Source organism: Lutra lutra, chromosome 14, assembly GCF_902655055.1.
Source record: "Lutra lutra chromosome 14, mLutLut1.2, whole genome shotgun sequence".
Lineage (NCBI taxonomy): Eukaryota > Metazoa > Chordata > Mammalia > Carnivora > Mustelidae > Lutra > Lutra lutra.
The window spans coordinates 31582066-31598846 of record NC_062291.1 but is presented as its reverse complement, the minus strand read 5'-3'; the positions used below and the strand labels follow the sequence as shown (position 1 = coordinate 31598846).

The 16781-nt window shown below is 38.9% G+C and overlaps 1 protein-coding gene across 2 annotated transcripts in view; it reads right to left on the bottom strand.

Annotated features, from left to right (window-relative positions):
* VPS26A (VPS26 retromer complex component A) overlaps positions 1 to 13737 on the bottom strand; it is a 32132-nt gene extending 18395 nt beyond the window's left edge. The window contains exons 1-2 of one of the 2 annotated variants that reach the window (XM_047702829.1): positions 13582 to 13737; positions 7217 to 7366 (exon numbers count right to left, since the gene is read on the bottom strand). In XM_047702829.1, the coding sequence (XP_047558785.1) occupies positions 7217 to 7366; positions 13582 to 13584 (153 nt within the window). In that variant the 5' untranslated portion in view covers positions 13585 to 13737. The other variant, XM_047702830.1, reaches the window with a different exon arrangement.
* Positions 13738 to 16781: the final 3044 nt, after the last annotated feature.

The window sequence follows — 16781 nt, the reverse complement described above, 5'->3', positions numbered from 1 at the left end:
ATTATTGTGCCTCAATAGTTAATTAGGCAATCTAGTAAGACTCTCTCAAAATTATTCAGAAGGTAAAAAGTGATACAAGCTTTATTTCAAAAAGAGGATACCTAGGTCAAATACATTCTTAAAGCATAAAAAATTCAGGATACACTACAACTGTTCTAGCCTTAAGGAAGAACTGTCACTTGAACATGAACGAAGCAGTAAATATTCTACCTAAGAATTAAAAAAATAATCCAAGTAAGTACCTTTCAAGAATTTCTCTATTTATCTTGTAATAATATACACAGTCCCACTTGTCTTAAGAAATGCTTCAAAAACAGGGCACCTGGGTGGGTCAGTTGGTTAGATGTCTGCCTGTGGCTCAGGTCATGATCCCAAGGTCCTGAGATCGAGCTCTCCATTGGACTCCCTGCTCAGGGGGGAGTCTGCTTCTCTCTCTCCCTCTGCCCCTCCTCCTGCTCATGCTCACTCCCTCTCTCTCTCTCAAATGAATAAAATCTTTGAAAAAAAAAAAATGCTTCAAAAAAAACTCCAAAAAACTTTTGACAGCAATTAATTTTAGCTTTAAAAAGTTTATGCTACAAGAGTCCCCAAAGAGTCCCCAAACAATTCAGTGGGGAATGAATATTCTTTTTAACAATATTGCTGGAACAACTGAATATCAACGTACAAAAGAATGAAGTTGGATCTCTACCTCATGACTTGAAATGGATCAAAAACCTATGTAAGACAATTACAAAACTCTCAGAAGAAAACAGCGGTATAAATCTTCACTACTTTGGATGGACAATGGTTTCTCAAATAACACCAATGCATGAGCAACCAAACAAAAAAACAGATAAATTGGAACTTCATAAAAATTTAAAACTTTAGTGCCTCAAAGACACCATCAAGAAAGTGAAGACAAAAAAAAAAAAAGAAGAAGAAAGAAAGAAAGAAAGGAAGGAAGAAATAAAAGAAAGAAAAGTGAAGACAATTCAGAAAACAGGAGAAAATATTTGTGAAATATAACTGATAATGGACTTGTATCCAGCATATATAAAGAATTCCTACAACTCACAATAAAAAGGCAACCAAATAAAAAAGGTCAAAGAATACAAAAAGACTTTTCTCCAAAGATTTCACCAGCAATAAGCACGTGAAAAGATGCTCAGTATTAGTTATTAGGGAAACGCAAACCAAAAGCATAACGAGATCCCACTTCATACCCACTAAAATGGTCATAATAAAAAACGCAGACAATATTGAGTGCTGCCAAGAAACTAAAGAAACTGGAGCCCATATACATCATTGAAAAGAATGCAAAATAATGCAGCTGCTTTTCGAAAGACTGGCAACTCCTCTAAAAGTTAAACACAAAGTTAACACATGACCCAGCAATTCCACTCCTACATATACATCCAAGAGAAATGAAAACATATATTCACACAAAAACTTGTCCACAAATGTACAGCATTATTAGTAATAGTCAAAAAGTAGAAACCCAACTGTCTGCAACTGATGAGCTCATAAAGGAGATGTGGTATATTCATATTCCACATGGATATATACTGGAATACTCGTTAATCATTTAAAAAAAAAGGGGTCTGATACATACTACATGAATGAAGCTTGAAAACATTATGCTAAAGGAAATAAGTCAGACACAAAAGGATAAATCTTATATGACCACTTTTTTTTTTAAGAATTTTATTTATTCGACAGAGAGAGATCACAAGTAGGCAGAAAGGCAGGCAGAGAGGGAGGCGGAGGCAGGCTCCCCGCGGCACAGAGAGCCCGATGTGGGGCTCCATCCCAGGACCCTGAGATCATGACCTGAGCCGAAGGCAGAGGCCCAACCCACTGAGCCACCCAGGCGCCCTTATATGACCACCTTTAAGAAATAACTAGAACAGTCAAATTTACAGAAAAACAAAGTGGACCAGAGGTACCCAGGGACTGGGAGAAAAAGGAAATGGGTAGTTGTTGTTTAACAGGTACCAAGTTTCTATGTGGGGTGATGAACAAACTTTGGAAATAGTGGTGATGGTTGTACAACCTTGTCAATGTAATTAATGCCACTGAATTGTATACTTTAAAATGGTTAAAATGGCAAATTTTATAATATGTATATGTTTACCAGTTTTTTTTTTAAATGAACCTTTAAAGCATCACGCTAAGTGAAAGGAGCTAGACAGAAAAGGCTATATATTGCATGATTCCATTTATATAAAATGTCCAGAATAGGCCAGTCCATAGAGAAAGAAATCAGATTTGTAGATTAGTGGTTGCTAGGTGTCTCAGTTCATTCGGGTTGCTGTCATAAAATACTGTAGACAAGGGCGGCTTATAAACAACAGAAATTTACTGTTCACAGTTCAAGAGGCTGGGAAGTTGAAGATCAATGTGCCAGCAGATTTGGAGAGAGCTCTTTTTCTGGTTGAAGGATGGCTGTCTTTTCACTGTGTTCTTACATGGCTGAAAGTATAAGGGATATAAGAGCACTAACCCCATTCATGAGGGCCCTGTCCTCATGACAGATCATGTCCCAAGGCTTCAACACATAAATGAGGGCACAAATACTCAATGTACTCACTAAGGAAGTGAATGCTAATGATATGGTATTTCTTTTGGGGTGATGAAAATGTTATGGAATTAGTGGTGATGGCTGCACAATTCTGCAAATATAGTAAAAACACTGACTTGTACATCCTAATAGAGTGAATTTCTTGGTATGTTATTATACTCAACAGGCTATTTTTTTTTTTTTTTTAAAGAAAAGAAAGTAAATGTTGCAAATAGACCAATGGAACAGAACAGAGAGGTTGAAAAAGAATCACACAACCTCTGCTATAACAAAGGTGATATTGCAGTGCAGTGAAGGAAAGGATAAATGTTCTGGATTCATGAGATACCCATACAGGAGAGTAAAAAAAAAAAAAGTGGGGAGGAAACTAGCCTTAATTCCCAGGTTGCAAAGACAAAAGCAACTCCAAGCAAACTGAAGATCTAAATATGAAGTGTAAAATTAAAAAAAAAAATTGTAGGAGAAAGATAACAGGAGAATATCTTTATGCCCCTAAGGTAGGCAAAGATTTCTTTAAAAGGATACAAAACACACCAACAAAAAGGAAACATAACATTTATCACCTATTAAAGTTAAGAACTATTCATCAAAAGACACCAGTAAGATAATGAAAAGTCACACCAGAAACTGAGAAAATATTTACAACACATATACAAAAGACCCTACACTAAGAAGCATAAAAGCCTTGTACCAAGAACGCACACACAAAAATATTACTCATCAATAAGAAAAAAAGTCAACTGAGTAGAAAATCAAGCTCTCCTCACCCCCTAAAAACTAGAATAGGCACTTCATAAAAGATAACAAATGGCCAGTAAGTCTATGAAAGGTTGGTCAACTTCAATGGATGTCAGGGAAATCAAAATTAATACCATGTAACAACCAAGAGAGTGAGACCATGAGAGGAAAAGCCATAGACTGAGAAAAAATATTTGCAGAAGACAGATCTGGGAAAGGACGGTTATCCAAAACATACATAGAACTCTTAAAACAAGAAAACAAACAATCCAATTAAAAAGTAGGCAGGGGGGTGCCTGGGGCTCAGTGGGTTAAAGCCTCTGCCTTTGGCTCAGGTCATGATCCCAGGGTCCTGGGATCGAGCCCCACATTGGGCTCTCTGCTCCGCAGGGTGCCTGCTTCCTCCTCTCTCTCTCTGCTTCTCTGCCTACTTATGATCTCTGTCAAATAAATAAATAAAAATCTTAAAAAAAAAAAAAAGTAGGCAGATGATCTGAACAGGCACCTCACTAAAGAAGACAGACACTTGGCCAAGAGACATAGAAAAGATGTTCAACATCATATTACTCACTACACACCTATTAAAATGGGACCAAATCCAGAACACTGACAACACCAAATGCTGACAGGGATGTGGAGCAACAGGAACTCTCATTCAAGGAATGAAAAATAGTAGCACTACACTGAAAGACAGTTTGGCAGTGTCTTATAGCACTAAAGATAAGCTTGCCGTACAATCCAGCAAGCACACTCCTGGGTGTTCATCCAAAGGGGTTGAAAACTTATGCCTATACAAAAACCTGCATACAAATGTTTATATAAGCTTCATTCATAACTGCCAAAGCTTGGAAACAAGCAAGATATTGTTCAGTAGGTGAATGGATGGGTAAAACTGTGGTACATCCTGATAACAGACTATTATTCAACACTAAAGATAAATGAGCTATAAAGCTGTGAAGACACAGAGGAACCTTAAACGTGTATTACTAAGTGAAAGAAGACAGTATGAAGCATGTCAACTACATGACATTCTGCAAAAAGCAAAACTACGGACACAATATAAAGGTCAGTGGTTTGGCAGGCTAGACAGAGGAGAGATGAATAGGCAGAACAAAGAGGACTTTTAGGGCAATGAAAATACTCCATATGATATTATAATGATGAACATATGTCATTATACATTTGTCTAAACCCACAGAATAACAACACGCAGAGTGAACCCTCAGGTAAACTATGGACTGGGTGATTATGATGTGTCAATGTAGGATCATCCTTGGTAAAAATTGTGCCATTCTGGCAAGTGACATCAATAATGGGAGATGCTATGCATGTGTAGGGGCAGCAGGCATATAGGAAATACCCGTACTTCCCTCTCAATTTTGTTATAAACCTAAAACTGCTCTAAAAAAAAAAAATTCTTGAAAAAAAAAAAGATCTGGGAAAAAAAGCATGCAGACAGAAATTCACATGTCAAGAATATCATAAAAGGATTTTATTCTTGCTTTGGTTGGGATGTCAGACTCTCAGAACTTCAAAATTACATCTAAGGTATGAGGAATTGTTATGCAGAGACACTTTAATGCAAAACCAAGTTTAGAAACCAGTTATTCAGCCCAACTTTCTTAATTTTATTGTGAGATACAGAAAGTTAAATGAGAGTTACCTACCAAGACAGTGGTAAAGTCAAGACTAGACCTTCCAACTCTAAGCCGATGATCTTTTTATTATACTCAGATATTTCAGAAAACGTAGACTTGTTCTTAGTGAACATGCTGGGTCACAGGTAACCAATGCTTGTTTTCTTCTCTTTCTTATCAGAGCACTCATAAGTCACCTATTTAATAACCTATTCTAAAGGTATGCCAGGAATCAATCAATATTAACAGCAGTTACAACACTTGTAAAAAAAAAAAAAGAGAGAGAGAAAACCAAACATCATGTACTCTTGATTTAAAAAAAAAAAAAAAAAAAAACACACCACCACATATACTCTTGCCAAAAGAATTGAACTTGACTCGGATCAAGCTTCTAGATCCAGCTACCAATTTACAGGCAACAACTGTATCGTGAGTATGCAATCACAGAGAACTCTATAGTTCAAGTGTCCCCAGTTCTTCAAAGTATAAGAAAAGAAAGGCACGAAGAGGGAATCTGAGATTAAAAGAGATTTTAAAAGCATCTTTTTAAGGGAGCAAAACTAAACAATTAAGAAACACAAGGAACTATATTATAAAAATCAGCAGAGTGGTTTCTTTTGAGAGGAAGAGGCTATGTTTGGGTAGCTGGCAAAGTTCTCCTTCTGGACTTGAATGGTAATTACAAGAAAACATGCCTTATGATTATTTATTTGTTTTGTGGTTTTCAATATCTGTTTTATTTTACAATAAAAGGTTAAAAATGATAAACATCTCAGGTCAGTAAATAATCAGACTCCAGATATAGTATCTTCTGAGCAACAGATTATTTTTTAAAATGCAATCTACGGTTATTGATTAGGACTACTACATATGACATCTAGCAATTCCAAAAATATAACCTGAAGGCACACTACTTTCTATAAATCACACTGAAGAAGATTTCATTCCCCTTATTTTCCCATCTTCCTTTATTTGTCCTATGAACATTAGCCACGAACTCCTAACAAACCCAGATGACATAAGATCACTTTAAACCAGACAATGATTATTCCCTACTAGACTTAAAAACAAACAAAAAGGGGTGCCTGGATGGCTCAGTCAGTAGAGCACGTGACTTTTTTTTTTTTTTTAAGATTTTATTTATTTGACAGAGAGAGATCACAAGTAGAGAGAGAGAGAGAGGAGGAAGCAGGCTCACTGCCTAGCAGAGAGCCCGATGTGGGACTTGATCCCAGGACCCTGAGATCATGACCTGAGCTAAAGGCAGAGGCTTAACCCACTGAGCCGCCCAGGCAGCCCACTTTTTTTTTTTTTTAAGTGGACTCTACACCTGGCCCAATGCTGGACGTGAACTCACCACCTCTAGCTCAAGACCTGAGCTGGGATCAAGAGTCAGACACCCAAACCACTGAGCCACCCAAGCACGCTTAGAGCATTGGACTCTTAATCTCAGTTAGGGTCTGAGTTCAAGTCCTACATTTGGCTTGTAGCCTACCTAAAAAAATTATGATTAACGAGTATTAATCATATTCGCTAAGGCATAAGACTACTTTTATGCATCACTTGATAAGGAAAAGGGGGAAAAGTGAAACCTTACAGAAGAGATCACAGATGCACCTGATCCTACAGAGATATATTACAAATGTACATTAAGTCCTCTACAGAGATCAACAGACACAACGGTGGCAGTGCAGAGAGATAAGCTGTAAAGAATGAGAAAAAAACATTTAAAGGTCTACTAAAGAGTTATCCCCAATCTCTGTAATCCAACTTAATGTAAAAGGAGAAACAAACTTTGAGTGGATCACAGCCCTTTGGAAAAGTGAAACAAAACAGATGCATAGTCATAAACACAAAATTCTGCTTGCAATTTTAGACTCTGCTCCTGTAACCCCTCCACTTTAAGACTTTTTCCTGTAAATGCGCTAATGAATCAAGGATTTTAGCTGACCTTCTAAAAAAACTTTCCACCTTGGGGCACCTGAGTGGCTCAGTGGGTTAAGCCTCTGCCTTCAGCTCAGGTTATGATCTCAGGGTCCTGGGATCAAGCCCCGTATCGGGCTCTTTGCTCAGCGGGGAGCCTGTTTCTCCCTCTCACTCTCTGCTTGCCTCTCCGCCTACTTGTGATCTCTGTCAAATAAATAAATAAAATCTTAAAAAAAAAAAAAAACTTTCCACCTCTAACAAAATCATTCAAATTTAGAAACAGTACAGACAACTTTGATGATTAATTCTAATTATCTTACATCTAGGTACTTCTCACAAACAAAAGATTTACCTTTCCTGAAACGGATTCTCCGTCATAGAAAAGATAGTGTTTTTCTACTTTGCCATCTTCAGTTTTCATTTCAGCCATTTTCCTGGTCTCCCCATCATTAAGGACAACATCGATCTCACAAATGGGTCCAAAAAAGCCTCCAAGAAAACTCTGAAATAAAAAGGGAAAATAAAAGGAAATACAAAAGGAAAATGCTCATAATTATGTTTTGTCAGTCACTACATTTTATAATACAAATCTAAGTATCTCTTACCTACAGTTAAACAGACTGCGAATCTGTAAGTACAACATGGAAGTAAGAATTTACATCAAATTCGACCTCAAAACTAAACAAATTTAGTTATAACAATGTATATACAGCTAATACTGTACTGTACATTAAAATATGTTAAGAGAACAAATTCATATTGCATGTTTTTTACCACGGTTTTTTAAAAGACAAAAAGAAAACTAAAATTTAAACATGCTATACTTTCAATCATTTCCACAGGTAACCACTATAAATAATTAATTACTACTATACCAGAAATCTAAAAAATTAATTCTTAACATTTGGACTTGAAAAGTTATCTTTAGTTATACTTCTATGCTGTTATTTCATATGCAGCACTCATACAATCCAAATTATGCAGTACTCATACAAATCCAAATGAATTATTACAATGTACTATTTACTATAAAATGTACTGCTACATAGGTCTAACCAGGATGTGTTAAATTGTAAAAACCCTTGAAATAAAACTGGCTCTAATGGAGAAGACTAATTTTTTGTGAATTTTTCCAAAGAAAATGTATAAGCCTTGTTACGGAAATCCTGAATATGACAGAAATATAAAGGACAAAAATCAACAGCTTATGAATGCCAAAACACATTAGTTGATAATAATATGGACTCCATTAGTAATTCCGATATCAGATACAGTTGTGGATCATTTTTGTTACTAAAGAAAGCTGGTATTCTAGTCTTTTTTTTTTTTTTTAAGATTTATTTATTTATTTATTTGACAGACAGAGATCACAAATAGGCAGGGGGTGGGGGGAAGCAGGCTCCCTGCTGAGCAGAGCGCCCCATGCGGGGCTCCATCCTAGGACCCTAAGACCATGACCTGAGCAGAAGGCAGAGGCTTAACCCACTGAGCCATCCAGGTGCCCCTAGTCTTTTTTTTTTTTTTTTTTAATTTATACCAACAGTCCTCTATCCTGTCATCCTATATCCCTTCTTAGTCTGCCCTACACAACCACAATAATATCTTAAAAACATAAACCTCATCATTTTCTGTTTAAAATCCTTCAGTGGGCTGGTAAGAATATAAATTGGAACTACTTTAGCAAATAGTTGGTATTTGGGGCACCTGGGTGGCTCAGTGGGTTAAAGCCTCCGCCTTCGGCTCAGGTCACCATCTCCGGGTCCTAGGATGGAGCCCTACATCCGGCTCTCTGCTCAGCAAGGAGCCTGCCTCCCCCCCTCTCTCTGCCTGCCTCTCTGCCTACTTGTGATCTCTGTCTGTCAAATAAATAAAATCTTAAAAAAAAAAAAAATTGTTGGTATTACCTGGTAAAGCTAAAGATATACATATCCCATGACTCAGAAAATACACCCTTAGATATATACCCTAAAGAGAAACTCTTACATACATGAACCAGGAAACAAATATAAGAATGTTAATAATATCTTGGTTCATAAAGCCCCAAATAGGAAACAATCCAAATATCCATCAACAAGAGAATGGATATATAAATTTTATTCTATATTCATACAGTAGGCAAAGGGATGAGACACGATTATACACAATAATAACTTTCACACATACTATAGAATTACATTTATTATAAAGTCAAAAACATGTAGCGCACACTATAGCATCAGAAGTCAGGAAGTGGTTAGAAGAGAGCATAAAGATGGGACGCCTGGGTGGCTCAGTGGTTGAGGCCTCTGCCTTGGGCTCAGGTCATGATCTCAGGGTCCTGGGATCGAGTCCCACATCGGGCTCTCTGCTCAGCAGGGAGCCTGCCTCTCTGCCTACTTGTGATCTATCTGTCAAATTAAAAAAAAAAAAAAACCCTTAAAAAAAAAAGAGCATAGAGGGAGTTTCTGGGGTGCTAATTACGCTGTTTGCTTTTATCTGAGCACTTCACACACAGGTTTGATCACTTTGTACACTTATCTGTGCACTCTTGTGTACTTCAATGAAATGTTATTTTAAATATGTGCACACGTGAGTGCACAAGTGCATGAGCATGTGTGCGCGTGAACGCGCGTGCGCGCACACACACACACACACTATATTCCCTGACATGGCCTGCACATATCTAGTCTATCATCTCTCCAGTCACACCAGCCTCAAATTATTCAAGTTAATCAAATCTGCCAGGTTCCTTCTTGTCCTAGACCAAGTATCCTTAACCTAGCTAACTCAGCCTCTGAATCTCAGTCTGACTCATTTCCATAAAGAGGCCTCCCATACGTTCCTAAATTGAAACTAGAGTCTCCAAATTTAGGCCTCACAACACCATGTAGTTTTATTACTTCATCATCTCTTACAGTGTGTGCTTATTCAATACCTGAATCCCTGACTGAACTCCAGGAGGACAGACACTTTATCCTTTGCTCACCACTGAAGACATAGTAGCTAGGAGTAGTGTGGCATTTAGTAGAAAGCATTCAAATACCTACTGAGTGTTAATTTTAAATAAAATACATACTCTCCTGATAATAAAAAAAATAAATGGATATGCAAAAGAAATGAATTAAACCCAGAATATCTGGAAAGATGGGAGCTCCCCCAAAGGAAGTTAGCTTTGGTGCAGTAGCTACGTCTAGAGGAAGGAACTTTCTTCAAGCCTCAGTTCTGTCCTCAGGTGGCAGAGTAACAGCAAGCAAGCTAATGATCCTCTCAAAACTGCAGGTCACAGGGCGATACTATGATCAAAGGAGACAATGCTTTCCTAAATTCTGAGTTTGCTTTTTTGTTATTATTAATCCTATATAAACAAAAAGATTATAATTTCAAGAAATCAACTCAAAGAATTGGCAGATTTATACTTCTGACATACTACAAAGACACAAACAGCATTTTTTTCCTTTCAACGTTTTAATCCTTCCTGGCAACTTTACAAATAACAAAGTCAATTTTAACCAAAAAATTAATTTTAATCAGAAAAGCATTCTGAACTTAGAATGAAAAACATCCATGATAGGTCACATGCAATGCCCCTTTCCAGTTAGCTTTCATACTACAAGTTTTATACTCAAAACTTGCTTAAATGTGTTATTTTTTCCTAAGGGCTACAGGTAAGAGAATGTATAGCAGCTCAAAAGCAGGTTGCTGATATTTACGAATTCTCTACTACGTGGAAACTACAGAGCCAGCCAGGGTGGGGGGAAGCTGCTATGGGAAGAGCAATTCTGAAAGGGTAGACGACAACAGCCTCATTTAAGATATAAAATCGCAGCAGAAAAATAAAATTTAATTTTCTCATTCCCCTTAATACATCCCAGAGCTGCTTCTGGGAAAAATGAGATTTAAAAACTATAAAAATTATTTTACGGATAAAAAGAATTATTATGGTAACTTTTTCCACATATGGATACTTAACACATAGAGCTGAACTTGGGATTTGAAAGCTGATATTAAAAGATCAATTAATCAAAAATAATGAAATCAAAATTTCCGCTAAATAAAGTGGTGTAAAAAAGACTGAAGTCTTATGAAACTTCACAATTAACCAATAACATAATTATAATTAAAAAGTCTTATTTTGACACCAAAGGTATAGGCATTAAAAATCTGAGAAAGCTATGTAGTATCTTCTATTACTTACTGTATGCAGAAGAGTATTGCATAACTAAAAATTTAAAAAGCAGACTTACTTTTCAACACAGTCAAAACACTAATATGGGGAGAGAGCAGAAGGTATTTTTAAAAGCCTAGTTACAGCACATGCATAATAGGCTGAGTAAAAAGCTATAGTACCTTAACAATGTGAACCGAAACTTTAGCACCAGGATAACATCCAGTTTTCCACACAAGGACACATCAAAAATGAAAGAGTTTTACTGAAAGCCTCCAGAAAAGTGTTGATGTCTTACATTTAGCAAGCAGGCAACAAAGAGAAAAAAAAAAAAAAAAAAAAAAAAACCTGAGAAAAAAGGTTTGTATTTTCTGTTTTCCTTCTAAAAGAAGTTGAAAGAGAAATATTTCTCTACCCAAAGTCTTGCTTTTAAAGTCTTTATTGCAAGATGTGCATCTTCTGTCTTTTCAAAGGAAAATTCATGAAATTAAAAGTTTTAAAACTCCTCACAAATTTTAATTCTTCTGATACGTAAAGAGGAAACAAAATATGTAATTGGCAGGATGGTGAAGACTCCAACAGTGGAAAGGGAATGAAAACTGTAAAGGTTAGAATACATTAACAGAGACTTTTGCTGCAATTACAGATGAGACATTTTAAAGCGAAAGACTACTCAGTTCTGGCGAAGATATCTTCAAGTGAGCATTCAGAATATGTGATTTTCAGGACAGTATTAGACAGTATTAGACAAGTATACATAAGTCAAAACTCAGGTAGCCTTTAAATAACTAGACTCCAATATATATGACTATTAAAAGATCATACCATTGTTTTTACAGTTTTCTACTTGTGGCTTAACCCTCCTGTCACCTTTAGGTTAATTTAAGATTTTTCATATAATTCATAAACCCATACTGAGCATTACCATCCTGCAAAATTGCATGTGGATATGTTAAAAGCCAACAAACTTTCTAGCGCTCACTGAAGAAACTTCACTCCTTCCAAGTAATGTAAAGAAGTGCAACTCAAGGTGAGTGGAAAGGGAGACTCTCAAAATTTACACAAGCAATGAAACAGCAAATTTTCATGCACGGATTACATTTATGCCCAGTTAAGTGTTCTAAAGCTTTAACAATTTATGTTTGACCAGTAAGTTGAAAATAAATTGCTCTTAAACTAATTCAAAAGCTTATTAAAAGTAATAATTCTTAAAATAAGCAAAAGATTTTAAGTCTTCTTGGCAAAGTATATTCAATGAAAGAACACTTCCTAACTCCCTGACTAGGCAAGGTCTTCAAATCCTTCCTTGTTAAATTTATCACAACTGTTATTTCCACGTTAAACAAATAATTATACAAAGAGATGTTTACCTCCCTCTAGACTGTAAGCTACAAGAGAGCAAGGGCTGGTTCACTTTTGCTAGTGGCCCTTGGGTACGCCTAAATAATTATCAGCTGCGTGAAAAAAAAGGCCCCAAGTTTAAGAATGAATATACCTGTCTTCACTCTTCTGGATTTTAATCAAATCAACACAACTTGAGTTTAAAATGTATTTATTCAAAACAACTTTTTTTTTCTTTTTTAAAATAAACCTAGCTTCGTCTTCAGCCAAAAGTCTCAAGCAGTGTACAGAACCGGTGAGTTCTGGGAAAGCTGATAATATCAGGCGAGCACACAGTAGGCGCTCAACATATGCTTGCTAAATGAAATGAATACCCTAAGTGAGCCAAATGAGACCCAATCTAGAGGAGATGGCCAACACACACACAGTTAAACGCATCGTGCCCACGCCTGAGCTTCCCACTAACTGGTGAGAGTATTCTTGACTTTCCTCCCTCCTCTGCTCCCTAGGCCATTTCAACATCCCAAAGCGTTAAGTTTCCAGAAAATGGCTTGGGGAAGGAAATGACCGCCAGAGCTTAAACTAGCAGGCACTAAACCAGTCTTCTGAATTAAAAACGTTCCCACTTCAGTGTCCTTTTCTTTCTCTCTCCCGTTCTACAAGTGTCAACATCAAGGCTGAACTGGGGCCAAGATATCGCCGAATGTGACCACATCGAGATAAAACCAAAACAAAACCCCGGAGTTTATCAATCTCGTGACCACTGGAAGAGGGACCCCAGTCCCTCCCCCTCACCCCAGCCCGGAACTGGGGGACTGCCGGGTCACTCCACCTGAAGGGAAGCGAGGCTGTCCGGAAGGAGCGGAGGGACTTGGCTACCTTGGAAGGGGAGGCGGCGCTGAGCCCCCGCACAGGCGGAGTCCGAGGACTCAGCCAGGGCCCCCACAGCCGGTCGAGGAAGGCGGGCAGAGCCTCCGACATGGCCAGGAGAGCGCGCCGCCGCCCGCAGGTGCTCAGGCCTCTGGGAGACCGGGAAGAGGCGGCGCCGCCGCCGGCCCTTCCCCGATCCCGCGGCGACCAGACAGGCCTAACCCGGCTCCCCGCCCTGCTCGCTGCCCGCCTCCTGCCGTTGCCCTCCGCCCCACCCGCGACACGGAGCCCGCCGTTGGCAGTCCCGCCGCGCGCTCTAAGGCCAGAGCCGGAGTAGAGCGCGCGGCCCGCCGCGCACTCACCATTGTCAGCGCCGCCGCCGCGTCCCCACCACTTCACTCGCTTCCCTCAGGAGAACTCCCAGTCCAGATTCCCTCCGCCCAAGCGCCCGTCACGTGACCTCGAGCCGCTGGCCGCACGTGACCCCTCCTTTCCTCTCCTCTCCTCCCCCTGCTCCAGTCCCCTCCCGGCCTCTTGCCCCGCCCCACTGGCCAGCCTGGCCCTCCAAGAGAGGCAATTTGGAGGCGGGGCCTCGTGCTCCACCCTGGGGCTGGGGGGGCGGGGCCACCGAGATGCCGTAAAGTAGGAGGGGCCTGAGTGGACGCAGGCTCCTCTGGGCGTCCTCGCCCTCTCTTCGGTCACGTGGGGGACGGTTTGCCGACGGGCTTCTTTGCCACGCCCAATTCCCCTTCCTTAGGAAGTTTGAGTTACTGAAAAGGGAGAAGGAAGGAAGGATTGATCTGCCAGGCGCTCTAATCGGGTGGGTTACGGGACCGCCAAGGCAAAGGGGAGCTGTCACCCGAGGCGCTGCTTTCTTAGGCCTCGCAAGGTACAACTTCTCTTAATCCACGGAGAAGGCATTCTTCTTTTATCTTTCTGGAACTCTACCCGGCTCCCTCTCCCACTGGGAGCTGCTGGGTTTTGAGAACTAGTTAGCTTTGTAGCATACCCTGAAGAGCCGGCCAGTGGGAAAAACTTGAGAGTAGTACATCTGTTGCTTTGTAAAGTACACGGATAACTTGCGACCTAGCCACCTAAGCTGTGCTGTCTTGCCAGTACGTGAGGGGCTTGGGGGACTTCGTAAAACAGGCGGTGCAGCTAGCCGGTACTCTGGCTTTGACCTCATCCCGACACTGTGGTCTAAGCCTAGAGGCAGGCCCTCCGGATGAATGGGATGCTGTTTTAGTTTTTTAAAAGCAGTGTTGAACCACCGCAGTGTATACGTGACCAAAGCAGAAAAATGATCATCTGAACGCACCATCAGTATCCCATCATAACAAAACAAAATCAGGTTTGTGAAGTAGGGCCATAAAGCAAGTATAAAATTGTATAAGGCTTGAAATTAGAGCATGGTCTCTAACCACACTAAAATTCAACTAGAGATAACAAAAAGAGAAAATCCGCAAATATATGGTAACCAAGCAACATAATTCTAAACCTCTATGTCAAAGAAGGCAGTGGAAACTTAAAAATAGTTTGAACTAAAAGAAAATTATAATAGAATTCATGCGATACAGCTGAAGCATTTATAGGGAGATCTGTGGCTTTAAGTGCATGTATTTAAAAAGAGTTTTGAAATCAGCAGTGTAAGTTCACATCAGGAAATAAAATCATACTAGCATGTGGAGGGGAGCAGGGTGTATATGGGAACTGTACTTCCCACTCAGCTTTGCTGTGAACTTAAAACTTCTCTAAAATAATTTAAAAAACAGTAAAAGCCCTCATGTGGGTAGTTACATTATCTTCAACAAAGGTGTCATGACAAATCAATGGGGGAAAGGACAGTTTAACAAATGATGTTGGGAAAACCAAATATCCACTCGCAAAAGAATGGAGTTGGACCCTTATCTTACACCGTATACAAAAATTCACTCAAAGTGGTTTTAAGACCTAAAGCTATAAAACTGGTAGGAAAAACATAGGGGAAAATCTTCTTTGGACTTGACAATAATTTCAACAAAAATGACAGGCATAGCACAGGCAGCAAAAGCGAAGATAGACAAATGAAACTGAATCAAACTTAAAAACGTTAGTGCTTCAAAGGACACAACAGAGTGGAAGGGAAACCTATGGAATAGGAGAAAATATTTGCAAATCCTATATCTGATAAGATATCCAGAATACATGTTACTCCTACAACTTAACATACATTCTTCACATCTAGAATAAATGAAGAATGACCACAACTGAATAGCAAAAAATCAAATAACCCAGTTAAACAGTGGGCAAAGGCCTCAAACATTTCTCCAAAGATGTTATACAAATGTCCAATAAGCATATGAAAAGATACTCAACATTCAGATAAATGCAAATCAAAACCACAAGGCAGCACCTCACACCTATTAAGATGGTTACTATCAAAAGCAAAAATAACAAGTATGGTAGGAACATGGGGAAATTGGAACGTTTGAGCACTGTTGGTGGGACTGTAAGATGGTGAGCCCCCTATGGAAAACAGTATGGAGGTTCTTCAAAAAATTGAGAATAGAACTGTCATGACCCAAAAATCTCACTTCTGGCTCTATATCCCCAAAGAATTGAAAGTAGAGTCTCAGAAATACTTGCATATTCATGCTCATAGCACATATGAACACTCATATTCATTCAAAATAGCCAAGAGGTAGAACGAACCCGAATGTCCATGGATGGATAAATGGAATATTATTAATCCATCTTCAAAAGGAAGGAAATCCTGTCACACACTACAACATAAATAAACCTAGAGGATGCTGTGCTAAGTGAAATAGGCCAGTCGCAGAAAGAGAATTACCATATGATTCCACTTATATGAAGTATCTAAGTCCAATTCATAGACACATAATAGAATGATAGTTACCAGAACCTGGAGGAAGGGGGAAAGAAGAGTTACTATTTAATGAAGATAGAGTTTCAGATTTGCCAGATGGAAATGTTCCGGAGATCTTTTTCACAGCGATATGAATATACTTAACCGCTAACAAACTGTACACTTAAAAATGGTTAAGATGATAAATTTTATGTGTTCTTTACCACAATAAAAAAAAATTAAACTCAGAGCAGAAAGAAGGAAGACAAAGAACAGAAGTCAGTGGAATAGAAATAGGCAAGCAATAGAGAAGATCAAGGAATGCAATAGTTGGTTCTTTGAAAAGATTAATAATGTTGATAAGCCCCCTGGGAATACTAATCAAGAAAATATGACAAAATGTAAATTAACAGTATTAGGAATGGAAAAGAAGACATCACTTCAAATCCTACAGACATCAAAAGGATAATAGGGAAATACATGAACAACTTTTATGCCAATAAGTTTGGTAAGTTAGGGTAAATGGACACCTTCCATTAAAACAACTTTCTGAGGGGCAGCTGGGTGAGTCAGTTGGTTAAGTGTGTCTGCCTTCAGCTCAGGTAGTGACCTCATGGGTTGTGGGATCGATCCCCACATAGGGCCCCACACTCAGCAGGGAGTCTGCTTGAAGAGTCTCTCCTCTGCCCCTCCCCCACTTGAGTGCATTCTCTTTCT